The 14262-nt window shown below is 35.9% G+C and overlaps 3 protein-coding genes across 4 annotated transcripts; 2 read left to right on the top strand and 1 right to left on the bottom strand.

The window, feature by feature from the left end:
* The first annotated feature begins 826 nt into the window (after positions 1-826).
* LOC106364361 (F-box/FBD/LRR-repeat protein At2g26030) lies at positions 827-3246 on the top strand. The gene is made up of 3 exons (XM_013803952.3): positions 827-2075; positions 2221-2358; positions 2436-3246. Exons 1-3 carry the CDS (start codon positions 1179-1181, stop codon positions 2823-2825), a joined length of 1425 nt encoding a protein of 474 aa, XP_013659406.2. The 5' UTR covers positions 827-1178; the 3' UTR covers positions 2826-3246.
* A 700-nt stretch (positions 3247-3946) lies between these two features.
* On the top strand, positions 3947-6861 carry LOC125578261 (cysteine-rich receptor-like protein kinase 41). Of its 2 annotated transcripts, none has more exons than XM_048740631.1 (7): positions 3947-4847; positions 4991-5128; positions 5223-5356; positions 5438-5648; positions 5720-5963; positions 6043-6193; positions 6299-6861. In XM_048740631.1, exons 1-7 carry the CDS (start codon positions 4025-4027, stop codon positions 6596-6598), a joined length of 2001 nt encoding a protein of 666 aa, XP_048596588.1. In that variant the 5' UTR covers positions 3947-4024; the 3' UTR covers positions 6599-6861. The 2 variants fall into 2 exon arrangements, with proteins under 2 accessions (XP_048596588.1, XP_048596587.1); XM_048740630.1 differs by having other exon boundaries at positions 3948-4847; positions 4982-5128.
* Positions 6862-9685: 2824 nt separating this feature from the next.
* LOC106366683 (2-oxoglutarate dehydrogenase, mitochondrial) lies at positions 9686-14219 on the bottom strand. The gene is made up of 8 exons (XM_013806344.3): positions 13988-14219; positions 12019-13839; positions 11609-11941; positions 11276-11522; positions 10645-10773; positions 10364-10579; positions 10172-10295; positions 9686-10097 (listed from the first exon to the last, which is right to left on the bottom strand). The coding sequence occupies exons 2-8, from the start codon at positions 13797-13799 to the stop codon at positions 9868-9870; spliced, it is 3060 nt and encodes a 1019-aa protein (XP_013661798.2). The 5' UTR covers positions 13800-13839; positions 13988-14219; the 3' UTR covers positions 9686-9867.
* Between the last annotated feature and the right edge of the window lie 43 nt (positions 14220-14262).

The following is a 14262-nucleotide window of genomic DNA, read 5'->3' on the forward strand; positions in this document are numbered from 1 at the left end:
ATATTTTTAAATATAAGAAACTTGAGAAATGAAAATTTTAATTTTTTTTTCAAAATCTAAATATCCGAACCAGATCCGAAATAACCGAATCCGAACTAAAAATACCCGAACCCGACCCGAAGTACAAAAATACCCGAACGGGTTCTACACCTCTATACCGAAATACCCGAAAAATCCGAAATACCCGACCCGAACCCGAACGGATACCCAAGGCTAAACTAAATCGATAATTATTATCCCCTAGCTATATATGGGCTTAACGAAATCGACAATAGTTTTGGGCTTGTCTATATAAGCGATTGATTAAAATAAATGAAAAATAAAATTCAAAAAAATCGACCAATAGATATAATAATTTTTCTGAGAAGCTCTATATTAATCTCATGTCAGCAGAAATCATTAAAGTGACTTCTCTTTTAATATATAGGGGATATTAATTACATATGGGTTAATGACCAAGTGATTGGCAAATTGTTGGCCGTCGAAGATTAAGCAACAAACAGGTCTAAATATTTTTCCCTTAAAACTTTTAAACCTTTTTAGTAATGGTCAGATCACATGAATAATCCAAGTTATCCAACACACTGTCATTATTTTCAAACTAAATGGTTAATATTATCATATAGTTCAATTATTTTAAAATTATCAAAATGAATAAGTATATTCGGTTTGTTTTATGTTTACATAATACATATAATATTTGACAATTACAAACTAATGTGTAATCCAATTTTAATATATACACAAAAATATACAATATAATATATTATATTTTTATTAACACCACAAACTCACCCGCGCATAGCATTTTTAGCACCAAAAATATACATTATAATATATTATATATTAGCTTCAAAAATATACAATATAATAATATTATGCAATATTTATATTTATCAAGTTACTAATTATATGTAATGTACAATTATTTGAAATTGACTATCTAATACTAATTTTATTCCGTGCAAGGCAAAAATCTTATCCTAGTAAATAGTAAAAGGATGAAAATATTGTTTTCTTAAAAAATCTCCAATTGATAGTGTTACAAAAAAAAATATAATTTACCAAAAACTAAAATCTACTTTAGAATCTACAAACAACCAACTTTTTAAGGTTTTGTCTAGGTCAAACATACTTGCGAGACCGGCTATAACGCTAGAATTTAGTTGAGTCTTTTGATGGGTTGCGATAGAATCAGTGCCCTGCCGGATTGTTTGATAACTGAGATACTCTTATGGCTTCCGACCATGGATTCTGTTAAGACAAGCGTTTTATCGACCCGGTGGAGAAACCTATGGCTTGATGTTCCAGGGCTAGACATTAAATTCCTTTCTAGCAATGCTAATACAATCACTAGCTTCATTAAAAGATTTCTGGAATTTAACAGCGATGCACGCCTGCGAAAGTTCAAGATAACGTATGACACGTCCAAGGGTCATGATCCCTTTGGAATCAGAGAGTGGATCGCCACAGCTATAAATCGAGGAGCTCAGCATTTAGATGTGGTTTACACATTTGTTAGGTATATGTCTTTCAAAGAGTTCATGCCTCTAGACATTTATAAGAGCAAGACATTGGTGTCTTTAAAGCTTGTAGAAGTAGGGATGTCTAATCCCGACTTTGTTGTTTCTCTACCTTGTCTGAAGAACATGCATCTTGAAAAAGTTACGTACAGTGGTAAGGATCCTTCATTCATGGAGAAGCTCATCTCAGGCTGTCCGGTTCTTGAAGATCTAACAGTGTTCAGGTCGTCTGATGATAACGTACTGGCTCTTCGTGTGAGATCTAAGAGTCTTAAGAGGTTTAGTGTAAGGTCTAACCGCTGGAGTAGAATCCATAGTAGGGAGTTCGCGCTGGAGATTGATGCTCCGGGACTCAAATATATGAAGTTAGGAGATCAAAAGTCTGAAAGAATCGTGGTGAAGAATCTAAGATCTTTGTTTATGGTCGACATTGATTCCATATTCAATGTTGGACGTAACACTAATTTGGAAATGAAGAAAGATACTATCCGTGATTTTCTCAATGGTATTTCTTGCGTAAGGCATATGATCGTCTCTCAGCTTACTCTGGAGGTATGCACACCTACTCTTGATGCATATATAATAATTAGTCTTCGGATTATTCTTACACTGACAAAAATTTAGTTTAGTTCTTTATGGGCTTCTGACAAAAAAAAAGTTGTGACCTGAAACCGTTATTTTTTTCTTGTTCCGGCAGGTTCTTTATCGTTACCTGGGATCCAATATTCCCATGTTTAACAACTTATATCGTTTAGAAGTGTCTCGCATTGCCCGCTTAGAACACATGTTACCCGATTTTCTTGAGAGTTTCCCGAATCTAAAACACCTCACACTGGTAATTCTAGTTCAAACTTATGATTTTGGCTTACAAATTGTGGAAGTGCACCTGATTTGTCCTTGTCTTTTTGGCAGTGCGTAGTGTATTTGCCCTCGTCTTTTTGGCAGTGCATAATGTATTTGAACCATCTAAACGTGGAAAAACATGAAGGTTCAATTGTGCCTCGGTGCTTACTATCGACCCTCGAGTGTGTTGAGATTAGAGAATTTACAGGAGAAGAAACGAGGACGAAAAAGAAAATAATGAAACAGAAAAAGGAACCTTTGATGAATGTAGCTAGGTATATTCTTGTCAATTCAATAGTCCTCAAGAAGCTCATTTTGATTCTCTCTCCTGCAACCAACCAAATCTCGGATATCGCCAAGGAGCTTCTTACAATCAGAAAAGGGTCTAGCAGATGCAATATCTTCATGGGTTTATTGCACTCTGAATCCGATACACCTTTTCTACAACTTATATGCTAATTAGACATTTCCCAGTACTTACTTGTTTTCCAAAATGATATTGCATTTTCTCATACTCGTGATTTTTTTTTTCTCTGTTAGTTGTTTTGAGTGGAGTAAGAACTGACTTATCCAAATCTGAGAACAATCTTTCTTTTTTTTTGACTATGTGATCTGTTGGTCAACTATCCATGTGCTTTGAACTGTTGGTATGTGAGTTGCCAAAACGATAATTCTTCCTTGTTAAGTTCTTAGCTAGCTTCTTCTTCATGAATGTAAGCTTGATGGTTTCTTTTCTTTTCTTTCTGCATTTCTAAAGATATGTCTAACTTCTCCACAAACATTTTATTTGTGATCATTGTTGGATTTCATTTCTTTATAGTAGCATAATGCTTCTTAATGATCATCCTTATTGCAATAGTTTCACCATCTTGGCTTTCTTCCTTCACCCACAAAATCCTTAGAGTTTTGGTTGGTTCCTCGACTCTTGTGAATTTGTTTATTAAACCTTTGATAGAATGCTCCCAGTGAACTGTGGTTCTATGTCTTCAAACCTCCTTTCTTGCATTTTAATGCGTTTAACAACTCTTGTAAACCTGGTTATTGTAGCTCCTTCGTTTGATCAATTACACCAATGTAAGGATCACTTTTGACACCTAACATATCATCTTCATATGATTTCATCTCATTGTTTAGTTCAGTAATTCTTCTCATGAATTCTTTATTGTTTCTTTCTTTGATTGCTTTGGAGTCAAGAATGTTCTTCTTGGCCTAATCATGTATGTCTTCTACATAAATCATTATACGGACAATCACTTCAGACCTGGTTTGATCAGTTTAGCACATATCTTCTTGAGTTTGGATTCATGTGTAGTGTTAAGGTTTATGGTCTAGAGTTCAGTTTGAATTAGGGCCTAGTTCTATCTTGATGACTATCAATATGCAGTACCAATTGCCCAATTTGATCTAACTCAAAATAAATAAATAAATGAAATTCATAAAAATATATTTCAAAGTCAAATTGTTGATATTAACCTTGATATGTACAAGCTACCACCTCCTTTGACACAATCAACGACACGTCACCGTCAAATTTAAAAGATTTTTTCGAAGACTTTTGGCTTTTCAATTATTTAACTTTTCAGTCAGAGACTTGCGTGTTTCATTTAATTCGTTAAAACACATTGAGAAAACTAAAACATTCAGAATCCACTTTTGTCATGGCAGGTTCTTGTTCTTCTAATCGACCACAAGACCTGTTCATCTTCTTCTTCTTCTTCTTTTTGTTCTTACCATTTCTCAGCTTGGCAGAAGAACCTGTCGTCAACGTAAACGGTTCTGTCTGGGACTTCCCTTCACATTCTTCATCTCCATCCCCACAAAGCACCTTCTCCAAAAACCTTAACAGTCTTGTCGCTTCAATCCCTAATCTACATGCCAACACCTACAACTTCTACAACCTCTCGGTCGGAGACATCTCGGATCAAGATCGAGTAGAAGCCATCGGAGTCTGCAACAGAGTAGTCCTGTCAGTGGATTGTCGTTCCTGCATCTTTCAAGCCGCACTAAATCTAACAACAAGCACCTCTCCACAACATAGAGAAGGTTACTGGAGGTCCACGAATTGTATGTTTCGTTACTCGGACAAACCCATTTTCGGAGTACTCGAAACGAATCCTGTGTTCGAGGCACTAAACCCGAACAAATCAACGGGTGATAGGGACGAGTTCGCTCGGCTACAGATCGAGTTGCTGAACGGATTCAGAAAACGTGCTGCAGCAGGTGGATCTAAGAGGAAGTATGTTCAAGGAAGTGGTCCTGGTCCTAACTCCTCGACATTCTTTGGTGCCGTGATGTGCACGCCGGATTTGTCTGAGAAAGATTGTAACGATTGTCTCATCTTTGGTTTCGCAAACGCCACAAAAGGGAGAACAGGGCTCAGATGGTTTTGTCCCAGCTGTAGTTTTCAGATTCAGACCAACTTGAGATTCTTCCTTCATGAGTATGAGTATGAGCTTGATCCACCATCAGACCAAGAACCAGGTAAACACAGATTAACCTGTTTTGCATAAACATAAATAAAAAAACAAAAACAAAAACAAAAACAGAGTACTCTGTTTTCCTTACAAAAATTATTTAACTTTTTTGATCTCCAATTATTTTTCTGTTTATGGCAGGTCTCTTAGATAACTGGTCGCAAGGAGTAGACAAAACAGTTATTATACTCGCCACTGTTGGCTCTGTTGTTGGTTTTGCCATATTTGTTGTCTGCCTTTACTTCATATTGAAAAGGAAGCAAAGAAAGGAAAAACAAAGACATGAAGGTGAAACTTTTAGTTAAAAAATTTAATATTGAGCTCAAAACTATTTTTTCTTGTGAGTTTTGACCTTTGTATGTTTTTGCTGCTTTTGGATCAGGCAAAGATGTTGTAGAGAATCAGATTATAGATGAAAACGTATTGCGACTCGACTTTGATACCATCCGATTAGCAACTGATGACTTCTCTCCTGGCAATCAGCTTGGAGAAGGTGGCTTCGGTGTAGTTTACAAGGTGACTAGATTGAGTGTGTCTTATGTGATCATCTTTATATTACATTTGTTTATGATTTGTATCTGTCTTAATGATCATTAGGGTGTTCTTGATTCTGGAGAAGAGATAGCTGTGAAAAGACTGTCAATGAAATCAGGACAAGGAGACAATGAGTTCATAAACGAAGTCTCGTTAGTTGCAAAACTTCATCATCGAAATCTTGTTAGGCTTATAGGTTTCTGCCTTGAGGGACAAGAAAGACTACTCATCTATGACTTATTCAAGAACACAAGCCTTGACCATTTCATATTTGGTACATTTTGATATAATCTCTAGCTCTACTTGTTACATATAGTGACTGATCCAAATTGTTTTATTTCTCAGATAACGATAGGAGAATGGTATTAGAGTGGGAAACACGTTATAAGATAATCGCAGGTGTTGCTCGAGGTCTTCTTTATCTCCATGAAGATTCCCGTTTCAAAGTAATTCATAGAGATCTTAAAGCAAGCAATGTTCTATTGGACGACGCAATGTATCCGAAAATCTCGGATTTTGGAATGGCTAAGTTGTTTGATACAGACCAACCATGTCAGACTAGGTTTACAAGCAGAGTGGCAGGAACCTAGTAAGTTGCCTAGGAATAAAACCATTTAACTTCTATCAGTTCTATAAGAAAATTAATGAATTTTATATTGTTGCTGCAGTGGTTATATGGCTCCAGAATACGCGATGAATGGGAAATTCTCAGTGAAAACTGACGTGTTTAGCTTTGGTGTACTAGTTCTTGAGATCATTACAGGCAAGAGAAATAATTGGTCTCCTGAAGATAAAAGCTCATTGTTCCTCCTTAGCTATGTAAGTGGATGAAAACAGAGTTTTCTGACTAAGAGTGAATTTGAGATATTCTAGTTCTAGACTCTAACTTAGTTTGAACTCTTATTTTGGTTAATATTTGAATAGGTATGGAAAAACTGGAGAGAAGGGAGAGTGTTAAACATTGTGGATCCAAGTCTGATTCAGACAAGAGGTCTAAGTGACGAAATCATGAAATGCATTCACATTGGTTTGTTGTGTGTTCAGGAGAAGGCAGAGAGTAGACCAACAATGGCTTCTGTTGTGTTAATGCTCAATGCAAGTTCTTTTACTTTACTGAGACCCTCACAACCTGGTTTCTACCCAGGAGATGGAGAATCAACAAGTGGTTCTCCACCGACGATGACTTTGAATAGTGTTACAATCACAAAGGTAGACCCTCGTTAATTAGTATGTAAAGACAAGAACTAAGAAAGTCAACTTCGGAAAAGTATTCTTGATATCAATTGCTGACCAAAAGATTTGTTTAAGCTTGTGGTCTCAATTGATATTCGCTGTCTGCCTTTGTGGTGAAGATTCAAATCCTTGCTTTGACCGCATAACTCGTGTAATTGTTTCATCGACTCTAACACATATATAAATGCTCTCATTTATGTTAGTACAATCACATTCACATGTTTACGTTATCTTATTTTTAATCTTTTTTCTTATTTCACAATCTTCTTTTCTTCATTCAAATATACTTTTAAAATGGCATTTTATTTTTTGTTTAAAATAGACAACTACAAAATTTTAGATTTTGAAAAGCAGCATAAATTTTATTGTTATAAGAGATTCTCAAAGTAAAAAATTAGAACCCTAATATACTTTTATCAGCTCTTCCTAACCCTTAAGTGTGTGATTTTTAAAATCTGAATTTGTATTGTTGTTTTTAAATAGAACGTGTTTGCGGTATTTTATGTCATCTATCTATAATATTATTTGAGAAATGAATTTTGTTTATTTATCATGTTCTCCATGATTTTAGGCTGAGTCATAGTTTTAACAAATAATTTTAATTAGATTGATAAAATTTTTGATATATTTAATGAATAATTATATAATTCATTATTAATTATAAATTAATATAATAAAATTATCTCAAAAAAAATTAAAAACGAGTTTGAAGATAGAAAAGATAATTCAATGTATTTATTTTGTGAATGAAATCATCTTTTTGAAAATATCTTCCTCCATAAGAGAAGACTTTCAAAATATTATGTTTTTTTATTTACAACAAGTAATTTTTTTTTTGTCATCAACTTCAAGAGATTCATATTGACTCCATAAACCACACTAGTACAACAAGTAACTTATATTTATAAAATTTTAAAATTAACTATAAATACATTTATTTTTTTCAAGAGTTTCACAGAATTATAACTTTGTTTATATTAACATTTCTTTAAAAAATATTATGTAAAGAAAATGTAATACTATTTTTTAATGAAAACTGTATTTTCCAAAATGATTTGTTTTAATTATAATTATCAAAGTTTGAAAGTTAAAAATCATTTGAAAATAACAAATTGTGATTTTCTAATAAAGAAATAATATTTTATAGCAAAATATTAACTTTATTTTAAAATAAAAATATATTGATTGACTATAGCTTATTTTTCTCTATCATAGCATTTATAAATGAAAATGATAATAGATAGGAAGTGTTCTAATCTTATATATTATGTATTAATGTTTTGTTTGTCAACATGGTTGGTCTGTTTGAGTGTTTCTTTGGTTATTATGGAACATATTTTAAAATATAATTATACATATATCTATATTTTTATTTACTTTGATTAATCTAATATATAAAATATAGATTGACTTGTGCTTTTTGATTTATTTTGAGATTTTGTAGCTTTTGGTAATTGCAAGAATTTGGTTTAATAACATCTTTTTATATTAACAATTATCTATTTGTTTATTTAATTAGATAATTTTTATAAATTAATATAATAAAAACTGGTTAAAAATAAGAACATATTTTAAAATATAAAATATTAATGTTGTTATCCAAACTAATTTTTAAATCAATAAAAATTAAAAAATTTGAAAGATTCATAAATAGTATAAATTTAATATTTTATTTCAATTTATTTTATCTTTAAACTAATATGACATTTATTAATAAGTATCCATAAAAGAATTGTGCCAGCATATGCGGACAAAACACCTAGTTTTATTATAAAAATCATCATTTTTATAAAAGAATTATTCGTGGTTCCTTACAACTTATAAAAATTTTGTCTCTTAAATTTTAAAATTTTCATACTTATTGCTGTAAAATTAAAAATAAAATTATTTAATAAATAAAACTAGTATTAAAATTTCCTGTGTTTTAGTATCAATAATTAAAATATATTATATGCATTAGTAGATGGATAACGTTCAATGTCTTTTATTTGTGCAATAACGTTCAATGTCTAAATATGAATCCAATGATATCGATACCTTTCAATGTCTAGTTATAATTTCTTTTAAATTTAGACACATGTTACGTCAAAGTTTGATAGACAAAGACTACCGAGTTCGAAGAGTTCCAAAAAGGGTTGACTTTGGTATAGGACTCCTAGTATTGAGTTTCCTCATATACACTCTTAACCTTTTTCTGCGTCTTTGATACATCTTTCAGAAATTTTATTTTTTACCAAACTTTACAAACTACATAAATTCTTATAATTACATCATACCAAATTTATATTGTGATTTGTTTTAGAAAAATTGGCAAATTGCAGATGTGTAGACTATTTCTTATCACAGCCAAAGCAAGTAGATATATTTGATTATCTACATCACAACCAAGCAAAGATTTCATGCTAAGTATGTTTATGTGAGAAAGACATTGATGTCTTTGAATGTTATTAGTTATGCAGCTTCTGATGAGTTTTGAACATTGTTTTATTGAACATTCTTGTGAAAATCATTTGTTTCTATTAAAATTTCAGTTGCAATTAAGGAGCATTTTATAGACTATGTGGATAATCTTTTACATTGCCTAATTCAGTATGGTTATATATCACATTATTCATAATATTTGTTGGGTGTCTTTGCTAAACGAGTTACACATACAAACAGCTATAATTAACTACTTATCATTTTGCACTGATGCATTATCAAAAGGTACACTCGATTTATTATTTTACATTTTTGATGATATAAAGTATATGATATTAGTATATTTCATATCACATGTATCAATTATCATCGTATGATATACGAGTGTAGTATCTGTTAAGATATAGGGGCCACATTAAAGAGAATAGGATTTGAGTTTAGTTGTTCTAACTTAGTTGTCTAAACGTATATAACGACTTCGTTTTCTTAAGAGGGTTTGGTAGAGGAATTTAGGAGGTTGACGACATGAACAAATCTACCTACGTCTTTGAGATCAAATTCTGCAGTGGTTTCGGGTTACAGTTGAAGATCGAAAATTGAGAGTCTTCAAAAAGAAGTTTAAGAGAATAGCAAAAGATGAACCATATAACAAAAAAATGAAGAAAAACAAAAAGTTTTATTAAAAATGAGATGATGTGTATAAAACCTGCAACACAAGACAGGCTCAAAAAAATCAACGGGGCCAAAAAAAATGCAAAGACAAGACTTTGTCAGTGTTGTGTATCACATTGTTCACCGAAACTTCTTATTCAAAGTTCAGCTTAAAAATGAAGATTTTTTCAGCTGATGGGTTCCTTCCCGATGGCTTTCTGGACGAGCTCAGCTTGCTCTTTGACATGGAAAGTGTAGAAACCAGTGGCAGTAGCAGCAGAAGGTCCACGACCAACGTACTTAATGTCTTCCATATCTCCTCTGCCTAAGCTTCTCATTGCTGTCCACAGCCTTGGAGTTATGTAGCTGAATGCTCCCATGTTCATCGCCTCTTCTTGGCACCAAACTATCTCCGCATCTTTTTCATAACAAACCAAAAACCAATTAGTAACACTAGATGTTGCAGACCAAACTATAAACCCAAATGCTTACTTGGATATCTCTTGAGCTCTCGCTGAATGAGATCATATGGGAAAGGACAAAGCTGTTCCACTCTACAAATAGCAACATCACTTGCCCCAACCTTCTTCCTCTCATCATCAAGCTCGTAATAAACCTGCAAAAAACCAAGAATGATTCTACTGTCTTTGACTCATCACTTTAATATGAACAAAGGTTGCATACCTTTCCAGAGCAGAGTACCAATCTTCTGATGCCTTCTTCAAGATCAGAGTGATCGTTCTGATCCTTGATCAATCTCTTGAACCTAGTTCCTTGCTTGTCAAAACCTGGGTGGCCTTGGACATCATCAAACTCTGAGAGGTTTGATTTGCAGTCCTTGTGACGGAGCAAGTTCTTTGGTGCCATTACAATCAGAGGCTTGCGGAAGTCTCTGTGTATCTGCATGGTGTGTAATAACATTGAGACATTGTAAAATGGAAACAACACTTTGAAATAGCTCTTACCTGTCGACGCAGAACATGAAAATAGTTGGCAGGAGTGGTGGCATTGACAATCTGCCAATTGCATTCTTGGATTTGCTTTCTCATTGTAGGTTCCATGTCTGGTATGACATAGGGGTTGTCATCACTCATCTGTAATACAAGACCATGGGAATTCATTAGAACCAAAAAAGAAAATCAGGAGCTGATTAAGACCAAGTGAACTGAAAAAATGTAAAAATGTTCAAGAAATTGGTAGACACATTTTGTAGAAGATTAGCGACTAGGACAATTATTCAGCCTCGGCATTAACGAATTATTGATTTATTTTATATACATTTTACATTTATATAAGATACTTTAGATTTTAAATTTAATCATAAAATTATTTTAATGAATTATCAAAACTAGTTATACAAAACAAAATAAATTAGACAAATTTATGGATTTGTACTCACTTTGTTGCTTGATTTAACAAAGTGAGACTAATTTATATCGATTTAAACTGATTTTAATAGATTTAGAACAATTTAAACCGATTGGAGTCATATAAATGGCTAGGCCGGCTAGACTGATTTTTAGAACCATACAAAAATTTATCTATTCAATATGGCAATCACAAGACGGTGAAAAAAGAAATTTGGATGGAGTTTACCTGAAGGTAACGTTCCAGCCTGGCACTTGAATGTTCAGGGCCCTGACCATCATATCCATGGGGAAGTAGCACAACAAGCCCGGTTTGACGCAGCCACTTGGCTTCTCCACTGCTGATGAACTGATCAAATATCACCTGAGCTCCATTGGCAAAGTCTCCAAACTGAGCTTCCCATAGCACCAACGAGTTTGGGCTTTCCATTGAGTAACCCAACTCAAACCCAAGGACTCCAAACTCTGAAAGAGAACTGCATAACAACAACGCAAAAACGTCTTAGCACATCTTTTACAACAAGATTTGAGCATGACTATCACTGAGGAGAAGGAAAAGTACCTGTTGCTGACAGTGAACATCTCAGGATCCTGATTCATGACGAGATGGTCCAGAGGACAATACTCTTCTCCAGTTTCCTGGTCATGAAGCACAGAATGACGATGACTGAAGGTTCCTCTTTCCACATCTTGACCACTTAAACGAACATGGTTGCCTTCCACAACTAATGTAGCTAAAGCAAGAGCTTCCGCAAGCGCCCAGTCAATACCTTCTCCCGTTTCAATCATCTGAGCACGCTGTTCATAAACTTTCTTCACCGCTCTGTGAGGCTTGAAGTTTTCAGGAAGCGACGAAATCGCCTTGCCAACAGTCTTAAGTATCTCTGGCTTCACGCTGCAAAAAGAGTGTAAGAGTTTAAGTGCCAATAGAGAATTCAAGAAAAGAAAAGAAAAGGACAAAACTCTACTCACCCTGTGTTTCTAACACGAGAGATCTGCTCAGGAGACTTGAACCCAGCCCAATTGGTCGAAAGCCAATCACGCTTCTTAGACAGATAATCTTTACTAGCAACAAACTCTTCACTGAGAATAGTGTTAACCTTCTCCTGTATCCTGTCAATATCCTGCTGCGATATCTCGCCGCACTCCAAGAGCTTCTTGTGGTATATCTGAAGCGTCGAGGGATGGTTCTTGATCACCTTGTACATTTTCGGCTGAGTGAAAGACGGTTCATCAATCTCATTATGCCCAAACCTCCTGTAACAAACCAAATCAACCACAACGTCGGAATGAAACGTCTGACGCCACTCAGCAGCAAGCTCACAGGCGTGCACAACAGCTTCAACATCGTCACCATTCACATGGAAGATGGGGGCACTCAAGGCCTTGGCGACATCGGTACAGTACTGAGAAGATCTCCCAGCTCTCGGATCCGTGGTGAACGCCACTTGGTTGTTCACCACAATGTGGATAGTACCACCAGTGGTGTAGTTAGGGAGAGCGCTAAGATGAAGCGTCTCGTAAACCACTCCTTGTCCAGCGAAACTACCGTCTCCGTGGATCAAAATCCCCAAGTTCTTGGTCCTGTCCATGTCCTTGGAGTAGTACTGCTTCGCTCTTGTTTTACCCACAACAACTGAATCTGCAGCTTCTAGATGACTCGGGTTTGCAACCAACGAGAGATGGATCTTCTTCCCACCTCTCGTGGGCCTATCATAAGAGGTACCCAAGTGGTACTTAACATCACCCGTTCCGGTGTATCCAACTTCATCAACCGGCCTTATCCCGCCGCTGAACTCGCTGAAGATCTGACGTAACGGCTTCCTAACGACATTACCCAAAACGTTCAACCTCCCTCTGTGAGACATTCCGATAACAATGCTCTCGACGCCGAGATCCGCCGCCCTGTCGAACATCTCCTTCATCCCCGGGATCAGCGACTCTCCACCTTCCAGCCCGAATCTCTTAGCAGTGGTCCACTTGGTAGCTAAGAAATTCTCAAACTGAGTGCTCCAGGCCAGCCTGTCGAGAATCACCTCGCGCCGCTCCCTGTTGTATCTCCAGGGAGTGGGCGTCTCGATCTTTTCTCTAAGCCAGTTACATTTATCCCGATCCGCAATGTGCATATACTCGAAACCTATACTCCCACAGTAAGCCTGCTGGAGCCTCGCCAAAATGGAGCGGAGCGTCTGCACGGGACGGTTCTCGGACATGAACCCGGACATCTGCCAGACTCCCAAGAAGAACTCTCTGTCGAGATCAGCCTCTGTGAATCCGTATAGAGCCAAGTCAAGATCCTCGGGAATCTCTCGTTGTTCGAGACCTAAGGGATCCAAGTTGGCTTTCATGTGGCCGTTGACCTGATAGGCTCTGACGAGCAGCAAGAGATTCATACTCTCTTGGATAGTTTGGCCGGAGATGCCTGGCGAGGTCGCGGCTTGACCGACGAAGTTACGAAAGAAATTGTCCCAGGACTCGTCGACGCTGGTGGGATCGGATTCCCAGGCTCTTTGGAGCTCCTCGAGGTAGACGCTGCTGGTGCCATCTAAGAAGCTGTCTGTTAGTTTGGAGAGGGGGACGGCTCGGGGGATAGGGGCGGTGGTGCTCTGTGGGTTTGGTCTGTAGAGAGATGAGTGGAAGGAACGGGTTTGAGAAGGGAGGGAGCGTGTTCTTGTGGCGTATGAAGTGCCCTGATTCAGGATCCTCCGTACGGCAAGCTTTGTCACATTCGAGCCGGCTCGAAACCACACCATTTTCACCAGATCACCACCAAAAGCTTTCAACTTTCAATACCTACGAATAGAGAATCAGGAAAGAACGAATAAAAGAGAAGTCTTTTTCTTTTTAATGAGAATCATATTCGAGAAATCAAGATGAGGCGAGATTCGATAGATCTGTAGTGTTTGATTAAGAATGATTCATGAGGAAGGGAGAGAGTTACCTGGAGGCGGAGGAGAAGACCGAACCAAAGAAATGTAACAATGAGGAGGAAGAGAGGGAGGGTTTTTAATTTTATTGTAATGGAATTTGATTATATTTATTGCAAATGCGAACTTTTACGGTAATAAAGATATATGGTGTGTTGATTTTTCTGTGGAAGATATGTCAAATAAATACCATAAAGTGAGAAGAAGAAGAAGAAGAAGGTTGAATGTGATTTACTGAATATTTATTTCTGCTAAAAAATGGATTTTATTAGGCGAATATATTATTATT

Source organism: Brassica napus, chromosome A9 (genome assembly GCF_020379485.1).
Source record: "Brassica napus cultivar Da-Ae chromosome A9, Da-Ae, whole genome shotgun sequence".
Lineage (NCBI taxonomy): Eukaryota > Viridiplantae > Streptophyta > Magnoliopsida > Brassicales > Brassicaceae > Brassica > Brassica napus.

Coding starts and splice junctions, on each gene's coding strand:
- LOC106364361 (XM_013803952.3), top strand. CDS start 1,179: ATGGGTTGCGATAGAATCAGTGCCCTGCCGGATTGTTTGATAACTGAG. Junction 2,076..2,220: donor TCTCTCAGCTTACTCTGGAG/GTATGCACACCT, acceptor TTGTTCCGGCAG/GTTCTTTATCGTTACCTGGG. Junction 2,359..2,435: donor ATCTAAAACACCTCACACTG/GTAATTCTAGTT, acceptor TCTTTTTGGCAG/TGCGTAGTGTATTTGCCCTC.
- LOC125578261 (XM_048740630.1), top strand. CDS start 4,025: ATGGCAGGTTCTTGTTCTTCTAATCGACCACAAGACCTGTTCATCTTC. Junction 5,129..5,222: donor GGAAAAACAAAGACATGAAG/GTGAAACTTTTA, acceptor CTTTTGGATCAG/GCAAAGATGTTGTAGAGAAT. Junction 5,649..5,719: donor CCTTGACCATTTCATATTTG/GTACATTTTGAT, acceptor TTTATTTCTCAG/ATAACGATAGGAGAATGGTA.
- LOC106366683 (XM_013806344.3), bottom strand. CDS start 13,799: ATGGTGTGGTTTCGAGCCGGCTCGAATGTGACAAAGCTTGCCGTACGG. Junction 10,774..11,275: donor GGCTGGAACGTTACCTTCAG/GTAAACTCCATC, acceptor CTTGTATTACAG/ATGAGTGATGACAACCCCTA. Junction 10,580..10,644: donor TTCATGTTCTGCGTCGACAG/GTAAGAGCTATT, acceptor CACACCATGCAG/ATACACAGAGACTTCCGCAA.